The sequence below is a fragment of the Sorex fumeus genome, unplaced genomic scaffold (assembly GCF_029834395.1).
Source record: "Sorex fumeus unplaced genomic scaffold, SorFum_2.1 ptg000045l, whole genome shotgun sequence".
Classification (NCBI taxonomy): domain Eukaryota; kingdom Metazoa; phylum Chordata; class Mammalia; order Eulipotyphla; family Soricidae; genus Sorex; species Sorex fumeus.
Window position 1 is genome coordinate 681,106 of NW_026606102.1, and position 18,985 is coordinate 700,090.

Below are 18,985 nucleotides of genomic sequence, written 5' to 3' on the forward strand. Positions count from 1 at the left end.
GAGGCTCCCTGTGAGGGATAACTGTGTTGGCTCCAGCAACTGCATCACTTTGGAAGATTTAATTCATCTATCTAAATTGCAATGTCCTCATGTATAAAGTTGTAATTGAAGAGTACAGACAATTTTAGGGTTTCTATAAAGATTAAATGAACAATTATTAAGTCTAGTGGCTGGCTTATGGTGAAAAATCAAGCAACTTTTGCTGTATCAATCACCTTGATTATAAATATTTCCATGGAAAATTCGCAGGGGTGAATGTAGCCAAGTCAAATAGAACCCTAAGCCACTGCAGATTGTAGCTACATTATTATGGTGTGCAAGCAGTGTACCCGGAGACTCAGATTTAAGATGCCGGAGCAACTCCTGCATTGCGTTCAGCTACTTAGCTTACCAGGTTTCCATGTGCTATTTTAGTACAAATCAAATCCTGCAGTTAAGAAACATTTGAAAACCACTGGCAATCCCAACCTCTCATTCCACAAGGATGCCCACTTTCACCAGTTCTGTTCAATATAGTTCTGGAAGTACTTGCATTAGTGGTTAGGCAGAAAAAAAGATATTAAAGGCATTTAGATAGGAAAGGAAGAAACCAACCTCTCATTTCAGAAAAAGGAGAGAAAATGGCAGTGATTTATCTGTGGTCACAAGTAGGAGTTTATGGATAACAAATGTAGTGAGAAGCCTTCACTGAAAGTATTTAGAAATGGAAATCTATAGAATTATGACCACAGCAAATGTGTGTTGAGTGAAAATACTAAAAGACAAAAGTAAAACTTTTATAGTTTGAGTTTCTGAGGGGTTCCTCTTTACTTGAATTCCCTGGAAATGTGGACATTTTTCTTTTTCAGGTGAAGTACATTCTCAAACTCACCACAATGTGAAAACAGTGAGGTTTCATCTTGGCTCTAGGCATAGAGAAGAACAGAGATTGAAAATAATGAAAAAGTTGACTTTTAGAAATAATAAATCCCAATTATGATACAATTCAGACTCAATAGGAATTTATTTAAAAATATCATGAAAACGTGGAATTTATTTAAAAAGAAAAAAAACATGTTTTTACTGTTGCCAACATAAAACGGGATCATTCAGACTTTCTATTCTGTTCGAGCAAACAATTTTTAAATCATAAAATTCAGGAAATGGTGTTCCAGCTAACAACAACCATTTCTTTTGATTTTCATGCCTGGTATTAAACATCTTAACATGTACTAGTCCATTTCTTTGGGTTTTAGGAGTTGATCCTGAACCTGACCTCTATTTCTTTGATAACCGAGATTCTTGCAGTGTCATGGAACATTTTTTCCTAACACAAGTTCTTATTGTACAGTACACTGGATACAGGTATAGCAGAAGATTACAAACTACAAGATTAGAAAAACCCACCAAGATCTAAATCCCTGATATGACTTTATTGTGTTAGTTTATGACCTATTTTATGAAAGGAGAAGGGCCCCATATATATATATATATATATATACACATATAGGTATATATATATCCTGTTGAGAATTTGATTATTTATGGGCTTATAATTTTGAAATCACCGACTCCCATTCTATTTCACAAAGACCAATTAAGAGATCTTAGGATAATTTCATAGTCTCAAATTGCTGAAAATATTTGAATAATGTTAGATATTATTGTGATCTATGTTTTAAATTACATTTTTTTACAATATCAACAAAATTATTCTCTGAAAATAAAACCAGTGTTTACTAATTTACTCCAGAACTATATAAAATAAAATATAAAGAGCAAGACATGAGAACCAGTAATATTTACACATTTTAATATGCTTCATATTAATATTCAGTATGTTTTCTCATGAATCAATGACTTAGAAACACATTTTTAAATTCACAAACAGAATAAATCAATTTTCTGCTGTTCACTCTCCACCAATTTCAGTGTTTGAAATGACCTCATGTTTCATGGGACTCAAAAGTTGTCATTTTCTGTTTTGCTTTCAAAGTCATATTGAATGTTTTTACTTAGAAGAAACCTTTAACCCTTTTAAAGTTGTTTAAAAAACTTTAACAGAGGGTTGCTATTGGCAGTCAATAGAGAGTTTAAGTAAGAATAATCTTTCCAGAGTAAAACAATCATTTTTTACATTCTAATGGAAGCAAGCACTGATTGAGAGGTACAAATAATAATTTAAAAGTTCTACTATAAACAATTGCCAGTCAACCTCATCTGAAAAGTAAAACTTACAAAATAATTTGTTCTACAACTTAAAGGGAATGGAAATTCCTGGTAAAAAATGAGTGAATGTAAAATAAAACTTAACATTGAATGGGAAATATAACAATTTAATAATTATAGCTACTGAGAAGTGTGACTTAGTAATTGGATTTGGGGTAAAACTAATTCTGTCACTTAATGGAAAAATCATGTTTCCTGATTCTAGTAAAGAAAATATTTTAACTGGGAACTCTGAGGAAGGACTTCACCATTCTGAGTGCTTTTGTTTGGTGGGAAAGGGCAGGTTGAGAAACTGCAATTGTTTATTAAACCTTGTAACAGTGAAAAAATGACATAAGTGTTGGATAACTCTCTCTCTCATTCCCTAAGATTGGCAAAGATTTTTAGCTACATACAATGATTTTGCTCATCCAAAAGGAAATTTATTGCACCATGATGGTGATTAGAATTTCATCTGTAGTTGAGCATTTCCTTTTTCATCCCAAGTGATAGAAATGACAATGAAACAAATTATCCTTCTGGATCTGATTGGAGGACATTTCTCACCACTGCCCCTAGGCTTTCATTCTCAACATTTTGACACCTATGGGTTTAAGATAAGAGGTACCGTTCCCTGGGCAAGATGAGTCAGACTCTGTGTTAGAAGTTGTCATTGTGCAAAAATTATTGACCAGCACTGTGGAAAGTTGGGGAATCTTAAAGTCACAATTTTGGTTTCAATCTGATTACTCGGCAATCTCTACATTTGCTAAACTGTAGAGAGAACACATGGTTAAGACTTCATCTTCTTCTCTCTTGATTATAATTTCATATACTTAAACTTTAAATATGAATTGCTTTCCCTTTTTACACAAGTTATAAAAATAAGAGGTCCTGTTTACACAGTTTGCATTTTTATGAAATTTGCAGTTTGAAAAAAAAGCTTTTTAAAAAGTGGTAATTAATGCTTTTTTTTTTGGAACAGGCTGTAACCTTAGAGTTTTTCTTTTTTCTGAAATAGTTCTTAATTTAACCCATTAAACATCTGAAGATAGACTTTTTAATTTCACACTAGAGTAAAACATACTAAGGACTGAAGAAAAGTAATTTTTTTTCTGGTTCCACTTAGTTTTTTTGATATGTGGCACCCCCTTTATGACAGCTATCCATATTATCTTTAAGTTTTATATATTGACAAAATGCAGTCTACCTCTGTAAGCATTGTGTCAGTCAACAGTGCTACTATTAAATTTACATACCACAGTTTAAATTACATCCATTTCAGGAATGGCAAAATGCTAAAACTCAAGTGTCTAACTGCCTTACTGGAATGAGTACAATATACAAATACAATAATTACATTTTAAAACCATTACAATATTACACCTAGAAGTAAATACTGTAGGACGTATGTGGGAGGGAATTGTTGCTGAAAGTCATCGACATTTCCAGCAGAGATATCCCCAAATGCAGATTTTGGTTTGCTTTCACCAAACCAAAATGGAAACCTGTTTCTCACACAACAGTTCTCCATGAGAGGACTCTTCCAAATCCTTGCATAAATTTTTATTAGTTATCTGCCAAGTATTTTCCTGAAACACAAAGCAACATATCAACAAGTTACCTGCTAATTTGATAATGAGATTATTACATGGGCATGGGTAACATTTCTATTTTTCCAGTTCTATCCCCAGGAACTAAATATTACATACTGTGGGGATCAAGACTAATAAAAAAACAGAAAGAAGCATAATAAGGCAATAACAAATGGCCAAAGGCAACAAAAGCTGAGAATGGGTCTGCAGAACTGAGCTTCCCCAGGAGGTAGGGGGATCGGGGAGTGGTAGGTCACTGGGGGTGGAGAGGAAGGGGGTGGGGGAGAGGATAATATTGGGGGGATGGGCTGAGATAATGGTAGAGGGAAGTACATGCTGGTGGAGTGTATAGAGTTGAAACGTTTTACATAAAACTTATTATTGATGATATTATAAACCACAGTGACTAAAACAAATAGAACCGAAATTCACTTTGATCATATATCCTGGAAATGGCATTTTTTTAAAAAATTATTTATTGATTTATTTTTAGTGAATCACCATGAGATACAGTTACAGACTTAACAAAGTTTCGTGATTACGTTTCAGTCATACAATGATTAAGTACCCATCCCTCCACCAGTGCTCATTCTCCACCACCAGTATTCTCAGTATCCCTCCCGCCACCCCACTCCATCCTTCACATGCTTTTGTGATAGCCACATTCCCTTTTTCTCTCTCTCTCCTTTTGGGTGTTATGGTGTGCAATACAGGTAGTAAGTGGCCATCAGGTTTGGTCCATGGTCTACTTTCAGCATGCATCTCCCATCCCAAGCGAGCCCTCCAAACTTCATTTACTTAATGGTCCCTTGTCTATCCCAGTTGCCTTTTCCCCCAGCATGTGAGGTCAGCTTCCAAGACGTGGAGTGACCCTCCTGGCCCTTATCTGTATTATTAGAAATGGGATTTTTATAGGAAATGTTTACGATATCCACTCACCTGCAGCAAACCTTTTCTTGATGAGTGAAAATCGATACCCCGCTCCCACAAGTTCAATGTCACAGCCAGAAAGGGTGCTTCCTTCACTTGTGAACTGCACAACCAATGGGGAAGGTTTGCTGGGACCTTCAGATAACTGAAATCTTGCTAGTAAAGAACCCACACCTAGAAAAAAGATTGTTATTAGAAGAAAACAGTCACCACAAAATGCTGGAAAGGACTTTGGAAATTGCATGCCAAAGTTAACATACAAAATCCAAATGGAAGAAGACAGTATGCATTGTGAATTGAATGGTGATGAACCAAATTTAATTGTTTATAGAAGTAATTCTTTACAGGCTGATAAAGAGGGAATTCAGTCAAATGCCACTTTAAAATTGGGGCCACACTCCTTGGAAGGCAATGCATGATTTAGTTAATGATTAATTTCAGGTCTAATTTATCAGGGATGTGACGTATTCAATATGCGAAACACAGTAACAAGTCTTGGAACGGAGATGTAACTGGGCATGCTCCAGCAAACGGGAGGACAGTGCTACAGTGCTAACAGTGAGATGTAATAGCAGATAGAAACATGCTTCGTTCAAAGGTCTGCTCCCTAAAGAATGGTCTTTCTTATGTGGGATCTTGGGCAGAAAAGGAGGAGGAGGATTCTTTGAAGAACCATTGCTTCTGAAGGTCAAAAATATGTAAATTTTAAAAATGTGACGTTCAACATGATTTTAGTGCTAAGTGTATTTGATTAACACTTGATACTTGAAAGTGATTTCGACCTTGTATATTATTTAAAAAAGACTGTGATTACCTCCATTTTCTGATTTCTGAGAAATATCAGGAATCTTCCACAATATTCTTTGTTGTTCAGCATTCCTAAAAATAAAATAGATATAAAACATGTGTATCTTCAAGGTATTTTATTCTCCTTCCTTCCTTCCTTCCTTCCTTCCTTCCTTCCTTCCTTCCTTCCTTCCTTCCTTCCTTCCCTCTCCCTTCCTTCCTTCCCCTCCCTCCCTCCCTCCCTCCCTCCCTCCCTCCCTCCCTCCCTTCCTTCCTTCCTTCCTTCCTTCCTTCCTTCCTTCCTTCCTTCCTTCCTTCCTTCCTTCTCCCCTTCCTTCCTTCCTTCCTTCCTTCCTTCCTTCCTTCCTTCCTTCCTTCCTTCCTTCTCCCCTTCCTTCCTTCCTTCCTTCCTTCCTTCCTTCCTTCCTTCCTTCCTTCCTTCCTTCCTTCTCCCCTTCCTTCCTTCCTTCCTTCCTTCCTTCCTTCCTTCCTTCCTTCCTTCCTTCCTTCCTCCCTTCCTCCCTTCCTTCCTTTGTCTCTCCCTCTTTCTACTTCTATTTTTTTCTTTCTTTCTACTTCTCTCTCTCTCTCTCTCTCTTTTTTTTCTTTTTGGGTCATACCCGGCGATGCACAGGGGTTACTCCTGGCTCTCCACTCAGGAATTACTCCTGGCGGTGCTCAGGGACCATATGGGATGCTGGGAATTGAACCTGGATCTGCCACATGCAAGGCAAATGCCCTACCCATTGTGCTATTGCTCTAACCCTCTACTTCTCTCTTTCTTTTTCCTTCCTTCCTTCCTTCCTTCCTTCCTTCCTTCCTTCCTTCCTCCTTCTTTCCTTCCTTCCTTCCTTCCTTCCTTCCTTCCTTCCTTCCTTTCTTTCTTTCTTTCTTTCTTTCTTTCTTTCTTTCTTTCTTTCTTTCTTTCTCTCTCTTTTTCGATGATGCTGGGAATGGCACATGGGCCTCACGCATGCAAGAACACACTCTTGCTGAGCCATATGCCTGGTCCAACAAGGGTTGGTGCTTAATAGGTCCATCCACCCCTCAAATTTTTTTTTGCCACACCTGACTGTGCTCAGAGATTATTCCTAACTCTACACTCGAGAATCATTCCTGGCAAGACTTGGGGACCATATGGGGTGCCAGGGATTTAACCCAGGTTGGCCATTTGCTAGGCAATCACCTTACCCACCCTATTATCTCCACTCTTCAGTCCCTCCACCCACAAATTCTTCTTTCCCATCATAAAAAATATCATAACACTTCAAATAGACAAATCGTTAACAGACAATACAAAGTCAATTTTTTAAGTGAAAAAATTAATGGGAAGTGATAATCTGTTCAGTCAAATAATTTTTTGGTGTGTATGTGTGTGTGTGTGTGTGTGTGTGTGTGTGTGTGTGTGTGTTGGGGGGGGACCTGGTGGTGCTTGGCGGTTCTTCACAATCATTGTATCACTGTCATTCTGTTGTTAATCAATTGCCTCGAGCAGGCCCCAGTAATGTCTCCTTTGTCCTAGCCCTGAGGTTTTAAAAAGTGCCCACATTCGAGGCTCTTTCAGGGTCAGGAGAATGAGACCCATCATTGTTACTGGTTTTTAGCATATTGAATATGCCACGGGGAGTTTGCCAGACTCTGCCGTGTTCTTCACAGTCAGGTAATTTAAATTCGAGGTGGTTTATTATGTCCAATATTTAACTTTGAAAGATTTCAATTTTTTTTTTTGCTTCTAACCCCCTGTGCTAGCGCTCCAGCCCCTGTCAGGTTCGTCTTGGAGAATCATGTGAGATATTGATTGATTGATTGCTCTTAGTACCATTTTTTTTTTTGCTTTTTTTGGGGCTGGAGCAATAGCATAGCAAATGGGGTGTTTGCCTTGATGCGGCTGACCCGGGTTCGATTCCTCTGCCCTCCTCGGAGAGCCTGGCAAGCTACCAAAAATATTCCGCCTGCATGGCAAAGCCTGGCAAGCTACCTGTGACGTATTTGATATGCCAAAAACAGTAGCAACAAGTCTCACAATGGAGATGTTACTGGTGCCCGCTTGAGCAAACCAATGAACAACGGGAGGACAGTGTTACAGTGCTTGCTTCTAACAAGCTTATTGAAAAACAAAGGACAGTTCTACTGTTTTTTTCTATTCTGTTATGTTCATTTACACAAACCAAAAGGTTTTGCACTGAAAGCTAGAATTTTGCCAACATGCTTGTGGTGAGGATCCTGTTAACTCATGAGGGCTGCCAGTCACTCAGACTGGTGAGATCTGAAGGTGAAAAGGGAGCTATTTCCCTGCACTCTTGGCTGTTCTTTGCTGGTCAGCAAGTGGAGAGATGGACTCTCTTAACAGCTTTGGGAAGACAGCGGTAGCTGAAGTTTTCTTATTCCCGCAGCAGAGTAACAAAGGGGATTCTACATCTTCGGTTTCCTCCTTCTGGGTGTGGCAGAGGAAGCAGCTCCCGTCTGCCCAGCTGTGCAGTGCTCTGGGGAGCTTTCCTGGAGTTCCCACATATGGCTGGTCTCACCGACATTCGCAATCCTGACTCAGCATCACAAGCTATGCTAAATCATTTTTCTGCAGTTTCTACTGCAGCATCTACTGCACCCTGGTCCCTGACATGCAGACCTGCTCAAAAGGAAACACAAACGCTGTGTCTGTGTTCCTTTTGCCCACAGGAGCCTAGTGGGGAGAGGGAGGATCAGGATGAGTGGGTCTTTACCAGACTGCAGGTGGGAGCACAGCCTGGAGCTTGGTTACACCTCCATCAATGGGGACCAGGAACTGCACGTTATTGAGGGCCACGGCAGTGGTCATGGCGTCTGTGTTGTATTTGTAATCGATGCGCAGGTCAGTGCTGGCCAGCTCACACCGCCAGTTCACTGCCAGGTTTAGGGGTGTGGACTGAATGCCCTGGGCAGACACCTGGCCAGAAGACAGGAGAGAGAATACAGAAAGTTAAAGGTTCATCTAAAACAAAATCGAGAGCTCTGATGGTATTCAACAGGAACGCTCTTTGATGTGTAACTGTCACAAGGCCGCTGAGCTATTCATCAATGAGCTGGCAGTATCAGTCATGATGAAGGGGGGAGTCCATGCTTCCTGTGAATGAGGGGTGCCCTGGGAAAGTCACCCCCTATGAGTGGGTCCAGAATAAACATATAATCAGGGCCAAAGAGATAATACAGTGGGTAAGGCGCATGCCTTGCATCCTGCTGAACCCATTCGAGTTTCCACACCACATATAGTCCCCTGAGTACTGCCTGAATAGTGCACTCCTGAGCACAGAGCCAGAAATAGTTTCTCAGCATACTGGGTGAGGCCCAATGTCCTCAACTGACTCCCCACCCACGTCCCCCAAACCCCCTGCTCCTCACAAAATCCGTGACTAAAATCTCCATGGCTTTCTGTGCACTTAATTTTTTAGAGTAATTTGAGTCTAGTCTTTCACAATCTTCAAACTATTTTACAACTATTATCTGGAGAGGTAATCGAATAACACACAACTTACAACCATTAACTAGGATAGTTTTACTTGATATTCTCTCATCCAATAAAAAAGCTCATACAGAAAATAGGTCAGTTCTACCTACTCTCTAGGTTTAATTAACCACAAAGGTGGAATCAAAAAGTAGCACATTAATTCTTATTCAGGGAAAAAATATTCTGGCATTTTCTTTCCTTACTTCTCTCATTTCTTTCAAAATATTAAAGCAGCAACTAAATGTGTTAAAGTGCCTTGGAAAAAGGAAGTTAAGGAAAAACATGTCTTCTATTTTTGTTTAATCATAAAAGTGATAAATTTTTATCATGCTCTGCTTTTATTATTGGCAATGTTGAATGCTTAGATAATGCTGTTTTCACAGGACAAACATTGTTTTCATCTGTAGCCTGACTCTGTACTCAGGAATTACTCTTGACAGTGCTCTGGGGCCATATAGGATGCTGGGGATTGAATCCGGGTTGGCCATGTGCAAGGCAAATGCCCTAACTGCTGTACTATTGCTCTGACATCCTGTAGCACTGGTAGCACTGTCTTCCTGTTCATCGATTTACTCAAGTGGGCCCAGTAACATCTCCATTGTGAGACTTGTTACTGTGTTTGGCATATCGAATACATCACGAGTAGCCTGCCAAGCTTTGCTGTGCAGGTGAGATAGTCTTGGTAGCTTGCCAGGCTCTCCAAGAGGGGCAGGGGAATTGAACTCGGGTTGGCCAGATTGGCCACATGCAAGGCAAACGCCCTACCCACTGTGCTATCGCTCCAGTCCCTGACCCCCTGAAATATACAAGTATAGAGAATAATCCCTTTCATTGGTTATCTTACAACAATATAAATGTCTGTTGTCTCTTAGAAGACATCAAGATAAAGACACTTGAGCTTCATTTGATTCAGTGAAGCTAAGTCTCTAGAGTTGTCAGAGCTCTTTAATTAATTAATTTTGATTGAATCACCATGGAATACAGTTACAAGGCTTTCATGAATGAGTTTAAGTCATACAATGATTGAACACCCATCCCTCCACCAGTGCACATTTTCCATCACCAATGTCCCCAGTATCCCCTCCATTCTACCCCTCCCCCTGCCTCTATGGCAAACAATTTCCCTCAGATTCTCTCTCTACTTTGGGGCATTATGGTTTGCAATACATATACTGAGAGGCCATCATGTTTGGTCTTTTATCTACTTTCAGCACATATCTCCCATTCTGAGTGATCCCTCCAACCATCATTGACTTAGTGATCCCTTTTCTATTCCAACTGTCAGAGCTCTTTAAATCTCTGTCTCTGGATAGATTTTTATGATAGACATCTATCAATCCATCTACCTATCACTAGATCAGAATCAATATTTATTTATATGTTCTGCCTTGATTGTAAAATACAGTCATGTTTGAGATACACTGGCTTCTATTACATAACAGTTTAATGAAATACAGTTTTTTATCTTAAGGGAAAGAATTTGAACACATTTAATCACAAGTGTTATGGTAGCTAAAATACTATATAAAATCAAATACCTGGGAACAAAAGAAAACCTAGGTTGGTACTATTGATGCTAGCTAAAAATAGTCCAGTTTGTTTGATTAATAATAATTTTAAGTAAGGATAATTTTAGACACAAAATGTGAATTCTTATATACTATATTGTCTTGGTCAAAATAATTTTTAACGTTAAATTATTTTTTAAATAATGTTATAAAATATATTACAAAAATATATTTTGTAATACTATCACATTTTATTGGCTCTTCTAGGTTAACATTTAGTCATTGAAAAGAAGAGATCTTAATATAGTAATACTCTTAACAAAATTACAGCCATCTAGAGTATCAATATAGCATTGTCTGTAGCACTGTCCTCCCATTGTTCATTAATTTGCTCTAGTGGGAACCACCAGTAACATCTCCATTGTGAGACTTGTTGTTACTGTTTTTGGCATATCAAATATGCCACAGAGAGCTTGCCAGGCTCTGCCATGTGGTTGGAATACTCTCAGTAGTTTGCTGGGTTCTCTGAGAGGGACGGAGAAATAAAACCTGGGTCGGCCGCGTGCAAGGCAAATGCCCTACCTGCTGTGCTATTGCTCCAGTCATCCAAATTAATATAATTTCCTGTAATTTTAATTTGAGGGCTTGTTTTCCTAATACCTAATAAATATTTTACTTGAAGATTATTAATGAGGATATACAGGCATATTCTTGTCACTATGTAAGATCCTAATAGTCATTTATTAAAATAGAAGTCTATTTTGGGAGCCAGAGAGATAGTACAGTGGGTAGGGCAATTTCCTTTAATATGGCTGATCCCAGTTCAATCCCTGCCTCCTTATATAATCCCCTAAATCCCTGCCAGAAATGACTTCTGATAACAGAGACAGAAGTAAGCCCTGAGCACTACCGAGTGTGTTCCCCCCACTAAAAAGTTCTGTTTTCCCAGATGCAACTTATTAGCAACACCGACCAAACAAAAAAACACTAATTCAAAAAGACAGATGTGCACTTCAGTCCATTGCAATATTGAATACAACATCCTGAATATGGAAACAACCTAATTTCCAACAATAGGTGAATGGATAGAGAAGTTGTCATATATATACACAGTGGAATACCATGCAGCCACAAGAAAACACAAAATCATGTAGTTAGTGGCAAATTGGGTGAAACTGGAGTTTCATATTGTTAAGCTAAGTATGTTGGAGGAAGAAGATAAATACCCTAATAACCTCAGTCATCTGTGGTGTTTAGAGAAACGAGATAAGGAAATGGAAGGTATAAAATTATATAAACCTTTGGTTCTGGATACAAACCCGAGAATACTAAGTAAAGGTTTGTAGGATGAAGTGGATTGAATGTAACATAAGGACATTGGTGGGCACTTTGGTGGTGCTGAGGTAACTGTGTATACACATCAAAACCATAATTATTAACACTACTGTAAACAACTGACCCAAACTATAATAATTACATTAAAAAAAGAGAATCTGCCCAGAGATTGGGGGTAGTGGGTGGGAGAGGATCTTTAGATATTGGTGGAAGAACGTGGACATTAGTGACAGATGATGTGGAGTTGAAAGATTATATGACAAAAGACTATTAATAACAACATTGTCAATTACAATGCCTAAATAAAAGTTGGAAAGAAAAAAGTTCATTTGCTGCATACGGTACCTATAATTATTGAGAAAAAAACCCCACATAGCTGTGTTTGCTTTTAGTTAGTTTTAGGTATACATTTATACCCAAAGTTAGTTAGTTTTAGGTATATACAAATATACATTTGTAAGATGATAGCAATTCCCTGACCACATAAGTCAGCTTACCTGATATTTGAGCATGTCCACATTATAATATGTAGCCTGGGGTTTTTGTTCTGATACTTTCTTTAGGTGAGTCATCAAATTTGGCATGTTCACCCAGAATTCCTTGGTATTGGCATCATTTTGGGTATTATCACTATTCAATTGGGAAGAAGAAAAGTAATGGAATAATATCCAACAGAAAATATAAACCACACAAGAAACATTTTAGCACATTCTAATATTAGATCTATGTCGAACATTGACAATATATAGAGAGAAAATTAGTGGTAGTGTGATTTTATTATCCTTTAGCAGTTCAGAATGGTGATATGTTAACAGGTAAATACCCAGAGGGAGACATTAATGTCTTGCTATAAATCCCAGTGAGTAGCCAGTAATATTAACAAATCCTAATGATAGAGTTTGCCTCAAAGGGTGAATTATTTATTAACCCACACTTAACAGCCTTTTCTAAAGCACCAGTTCCCCCTGAATTAGTCTGTTTAATGCAGTCAAGGAACTGAGCGCATTGATTTCCTTTCGTGCTGGCTTCGACAGTAGTTTCTCAGAAGTCACCAATTTAAATAGCTGACCACATGCACGTGTAGTCTTTATCACAGTGAAGGAGCACAAGGAGATGCTGAAATGAACACGTTACCTTATGAGCACTTCACCCCAAAGCATCTACATCACCCAAAAGGCATTCTATGTACAAAATGATGCAAGAATTTAAAGAGTAATTGTGGTGGTTCGAGTAGTTTCCATTCCTATGAGAGCCCTTAGGCTTGCTCGGGGACCTTCCCCCAAGTCAGTCACTCCTGCATTTTGCAAGGAACCAGACAAGTGTGTGAAAGGCAACAGTCCCCGTAATGTGGAAACTGAGGGCCTCAGTAATTTAGTAACTTGGCAAACAGTTCATTTGTTGGCTGTTCACTAAACACACCATAAACGCTTATTAAAACTGAGCTGCAGAGGAAGAATTATATTTATGCTTATAGAGGTGAACCGGGTCTTCGGCTTGCTATGGGGCTGTCAGGAGGCAGGGTCTGGGGGACCCATTTTGGTGGAGTCACGGCGCCCTTTTATAAAGCTAGTGAGCTCTTGGGCTCTGTGCGTGGAGGAAGTGGCAGAGAAGACTCTGGACCCATTAACGCTGCCTTTGTTAAGCATAAAGGGCTGCTTAAGCCTTTAGTGATTTAAATCCTCAAGCCTGCAAGACCACAGTAGCACTGTAGCACTATCCTCCCATTGTTCATGGATTTGCGATTTGCTCGAGCTGGCACCCATAATGTCTCCTTTGTGAGACTTGTTGTTACTGTTTTTGGCATATCGAATACTTCACGGGGAGCTTGCCAGGCTCTGAGGTGCCAGCTTGATACTCTCAATAGCTTGCCGGGCTCTCCAAGAGGAGCGAAGGAATCAAACCCGGGTTGGACACGTGCAAGCCAAAGGTCCTACCCGCAAGACTACAGTGGGCAGTAAAATTAAATAACTGGCTTAAGGTTGAGTTGAGGAGCTGAGACCTGAAAAAATGGGCTGGAGGCAGGAGAAGCAAGGTGGAAATAGCATGGAAGACCGCAGAAAACAAACTCAAAGCCCTGCTGTGGACTGTTGGTAGCTCTGTGGTGGTCTCCCATGCTATTGCCGAGTCAAGCAAGGCAGATTGCTCATCTTAACATCAAGCGCATGCCACCCACACTTATTCGTAGCACTGTAGAACTGTCCTCCCATTGTTCATCGATTTGCTCGAGCGGGCCCAGTAACGTCTCCATTTTGAGACTTGTTGTTACTGTTTTTGGCATATCGAATACGTCACGGGGAGCTTGCCATCATTGCCCTGCGGGCGAGATGCTCTCGGTAGTTTGCAGGGCTCTCCAAGAGGGGTGGAGGAATCGAACCCGGGTTGGCCAAGTCGTCTGCATGGAAGGCAAATGCCCTACCGCTGTGCTATCGCTCCAGCCCGCCCATCCGTATACACACAAAAAAGTGCAAAAAAAGTATTTACCAGCAGAGAAGTTGGGGATTTGGCAGGACATGTTCTAACCTGCTGAAATTTAACACCCGGAAGGTCAGAGCAGCTGGTGAGGGGTTGTTGGCAAAGTGTCTGGTGATGCCAGCAGGGAAGGACAACACCATTTCTCCAGTTATCTTCACAATACATCTGGCATGGCAAAACACAGGTGGGACATGGGGATGGGGTGGGGGCAGAGAGGGTGGGGGGGAAACAGGGTCAGTAAGCTGTGAACCAAAAGTTTTCCAAAAGACAGGATGCAGGGAATGATCTCATACCTTGGAGGGGATGAAAGGTACATGTTTACAGTTCTGCTCTCAGCTACGAAGTTACTTCTAAGACCTGACAAATTGATGGCTTGTTTGAACATTTATCAGGGGAAAATAAAACATCTTTGATTGAAATTGTTCTGGAACCGTAGGAAGAAAAATCATTATGCTCACTGTACAAAAACCCCCATGTCTGGTGTTTCTCTCTCACCTTGGTTTCTGATGTGTGGGCAGCGTATTTGAATTGTAGTGTTTTCCCGCTACACGCTGGGACTTACTTCAGTTCTCCTGCTAATGTGATTGATATTCTGAGCACAGCCATTTATGTACCCAGGAGGGAAATTTCTTGCTTTCCTTTTAGCAAGATCTTCATTCCATTAACTTGTTTAATGGAACTTATTTGGTCAAAAATTATAAAATCAGTCAGAGAGGTTGGCATCGGAAGATAACAGTTGGGAAGCAAGAATCGTCGTTTTTAAAAAGTTCTCTTTAAAAAAATCATAGTAGAAGTCTAATATCTAATGCAATAGACATAAGGGTCAGGAGGATTGGTCCATGGTTAGGAGTTTACCACAAGTGGGCAGGGGAGTGCAGTTAGGACAGAGAAGAAAACACTATGACAATGATGACAATGATAGTTGGTAATAATCACTCTGGACAAGAATTGGGTGCTTCAAGGAGGTAAAGGAATATGCATGATAACCTTTCAGTAAAGTATTGCAAATTGAAGTGCCTAAAAGGATAAAAGGGAAGAGAGAGGAGACAGAGAGAGAGAGAGAGAGAGAGAGAGAGAGAGAGAGAGAGAGAGAGAGAGAGAAGAAAAAAGAAAAATAGAATAGAATAGAAGCAGACTGGGGGGATAGTGGGAGGGAAACTGGGGACATTGGTGGTGAGAATGGTACACTGGTGAAAGGATGGATGTTAGAACATTGTATCACTAAAACTTAATCATGAACAACTTTGTAACTGTGTCTCACAGTGATTCAATAAAAAATAATAAAGTAAAACAGTTTTTTAAAAAAGGTTTTGTTGTTGAGACTTAACAGACATATGCTAAACTGAACTTATAGCATACATCTCCAAATTTTTTAGCATAGTATGCACCTGTGGACCCACCACCAGGCAAGATGATAAATTTATTTATCACTCCTTTAAGTTTCCACAGTTCCTTTATTTTTATTTATTTATTATTGAATCACCAGGAGATACAGTTACAACACTTTCATGATTGAGTTTCAGTCATACAATGATCGAACACCCATCCCTCCACCAGTGCACATTTTCCACCACTAATGTCCCCAGTTTCCCTCCTGCCATCCTCACCCCATCTCACCCCCTGCCTCTGTGGCAGACACCTTCCTTTTTACTCTCTCTACTTTGGGGCATCATGGTTTGCTATACAGGTACTCCACAGTCTCTTCTTCATCTTCCTTCTGCCCCTTCCCAGGTAACTTCTAATAGGCATTTGGATACTATCCATTAATTTTTGTTCAGAATCTATATAAACAGAACCATAAACAACATGGTCTTTTTGTGGAGAGACCTAACTTCTTTCACTCAGCTAAGTATTTGGAGATTTACTTGTATACTGTGGGCATTGATCAGTTCACATTTTTTTTTATTGATGAGCAGCACAGAGATCAATTTTAGGGAATAAAAATATAATTTACTGATTTGTTGAAGAAACTGTGCTTCTTTCCAGTCTTGCTTATTAAAAATAAAGCCATGATATATCTGTACAAATATTTAAATAGATATATGCCCCTCCCTTTTTTTTTTTTTGTTTTTTTGGTCACACCTGGCATTGCACAGGGGTTACTTCTGGCTCATGCACTCAGGAATTACTCCTGGCAGTGCTTGGGGCACCATACGGGATCCTGGGAATCGAACCTGGGTCGGCCTCATGCAAGGCAAATGTCCTACCTTCTGTGCTGTTGCTCCAGTCCCTTTTAAAAGGGTGTATTTCTCTTGGATAAGTTTATAGGAATCAGTAGATCATGATACCTTTAAAATTTTAAGAAATTTTGAAATTGTTTCCTAAAGTGGAAAATACAGACCTGAATAGAGTTTCATTCCCACCAAGACTTTGTTGGATTTAAACAATTTTTAGCTCTTTTCATGGGTGGGTGGTGGGATCTTATTTTAATTTGCATTTCTCAGAAGGCTATTGATCTTAAACTCATCTTTTCATTGTTTCATTTCATTCAGTGTTTGTTTGTCATTCGATTCCTATGTTGGTGAAGCATTTCCTCAATATTTCTGCTAGTTTTTAAACGGAGCCTTTTTTTGTGTCTTCCTGTGTTGTGAGAATTGCTTATATATTATCGAACTATACATCACTAATAAATTCGAGCTTTGCAGTTACCTTCTCTAATCTGTGGTTTGCTTAATTTTTCTCTCAAGAAAAGAATAGGGGCTGGAGTGATATCATGGCAAGTAGGGCATTTGCCTTGCACGCGGCTGACCCGGGTTCAAGTCCTAGCATCGCATATGATCCCCCGAGCACCACCAAGAGTAATTAATTCCTGAGTGCATGAGCCAGGAGTAACCCCTGTGCATCTTCGGGTGTGACCCAAAAGAAAACAGTAGAAAGAGTAGAAGTTTTCAGTTAAGAAACCTTTGCCAAAGGCAAGCCCACCGTGTTTCATCTATATTTCCTATTAGAAGATTTGGAGCGATAGCACAGCGGGTAGGGCGTTCGCCTTACACGCGGCCAACATGGCCGACCCAAGTTCGATTCCTCCTCCCCTCTCGGAGAGCCCGGCAAGCTACCGAGAGTATTCGATATGCCAGACACAGTAACAACAAAGTCTCCAATGGAGACGTTACTGGGCCCGCTTGAGCAAATCGACGATCAATGGGAGGGCCTTTACTTTACTTTACATCAAATTTTATGATCTTTTCTTAGTTAATGTGGAATGTGAGGTATGGTTAGTTTATGGTTTGTGACTATGTCTATTGAATTATTTTAGCATTCATTGAATTACTTTGGCAATTTTGTTAAAGTTTCAGTTCAGTGTATATTCGCAGGTTTCTTTCTGGATTCTCTGACTTGTTCCATTGGTCTTATTTTGTCTGTATTTCTAAGCCACTGTCTTGTTTACTGCAGCTTTTTAATAGTCCTGAAATCATGAAGTGCTTGCCTGTCAATTTCACTCTTTATCAAAGTTGTTTTGACAACTCTATGCCATTTGCATTTCCAGGTGAAATTTAGAAAGCGTCCATTTCTACATAAAAATTAATGTAGTTCCAATTTTTTTTTTTTTTTGCATAGCGGGTAGGGTGTTTGCCTTGCATGCCCGACCCAGGTTCGATTCCTCCGCCCCTCTCGGAGAGCCCGGCAAGCTACCTAGAGTATTCCGCCTGTAGGGCAAAGCCTTGCAAGCTATTTAGCAAATCAATACGTGTATATATTTATTTATATGTATACACTTAAAAGCTGGAGCGATAGCACAGCAGGTAGGGCGTTTGCCTTGCACGCGGCCGACCCAGGTTCGATTCCTTCGTCCCTGTAGGAGAGCCTGGCAAGCTACCAAGAGTATCCTGCCCGCACAGCAGAGCCTGGCAAGCTCCTCCTGGCGTATTCATTATGCCAAAAACAGTAACAACAAGTCACACAATGGAAATGTTACTGGTGCCCGCTGGAGCAAATCGATAAACAATGGGAGGACATTGCTACAGTGCTTTCTCTTCTGAGAAAATGAATAGTGAGACCTAATTTATTATGATTGTTTTTTGCCAATAGGGGCCGTGTTAATCTTTGTCAGTAGAGGGCACTGCAGGAAGAGAGCGGAAAGAATTTTTCTTCCCTGATTCACTCTGCACTGCTCGGCCGGTAACCCCCCAGTGTATGGGTACTGCAGCCTCTGGCACACCAGACTTGGTCAGTTTCTGGTGATCTGCATAGTTTTCCTGGCATCAGCTTCTGCATGTAGCAGCACTGCTGTGGCACATATCTTGAAATGAAGGTGGATTTTTGCAGAATGTACCATGTGTGTGCCTTCTCCTTTGCCAACTTCTACAATGCGTGGTGGCCAGCAGTACGACCCGTCACTAGCCTTCTCTGGTGCCCCACAGTCTGCGCTGTGTCTCACCAAGTCACCTCTTCACCAACAACTGGGAGTCTGCTGGGACCCACCCACTCCAGGTTTGGAACTTGTCATGACAGAAGCCAGGGCAATCAGACGTCACATCTCACCTCTCAGGGACCTCTGTCCACCTGAAGTCTTTCTTCTGTATCAATCCCACCCGTTTTAGTGAAGGTTACACTGTTTTAGCTGTTTTAGGTAGATAGGTAAATTAATCTCTATGGATCCGCTTTACCCAGAAGCAGAAATATCAAATATCAAAAGGATTCTTCTTGGGGAAACAGCAAATACTTCAACCGAAGGAACTTTGTGATTTCCT

General features: G+C 40.1%; 1 protein-coding gene across 1 annotated transcript in view; it reads right to left on the reverse strand.

Moving 5' to 3' along the window:
- Positions 1–2,796: 2,796 nt before the first annotated feature.
- Positions 2,797–18,985, reverse strand: part of SGIP1 (SH3GL interacting endocytic adaptor 1) — a 242,371-nt gene continuing 226,182 nt past the window's right edge. Inside the window, exons 19-24 of the mRNA XM_056122229.1 lie at positions 14,304–14,459; positions 12,320–12,452; positions 8,219–8,421; positions 5,527–5,591; positions 4,722–4,886; positions 2,797–3,779 (exon numbers count right to left, since the gene is read on the reverse strand). Coding sequence (XP_055978204.1) covers positions 3,757–3,779; positions 4,722–4,886; positions 5,527–5,591; positions 8,219–8,421; positions 12,320–12,452; positions 14,304–14,459 — 745 coding nt within the window. The 3' untranslated portion in view covers positions 2,797–3,756. The remainder of the gene's footprint in view (positions 3,780–4,721; positions 4,887–5,526; positions 5,592–8,218; positions 8,422–12,319; positions 12,453–14,303; positions 14,460–18,985) is intronic.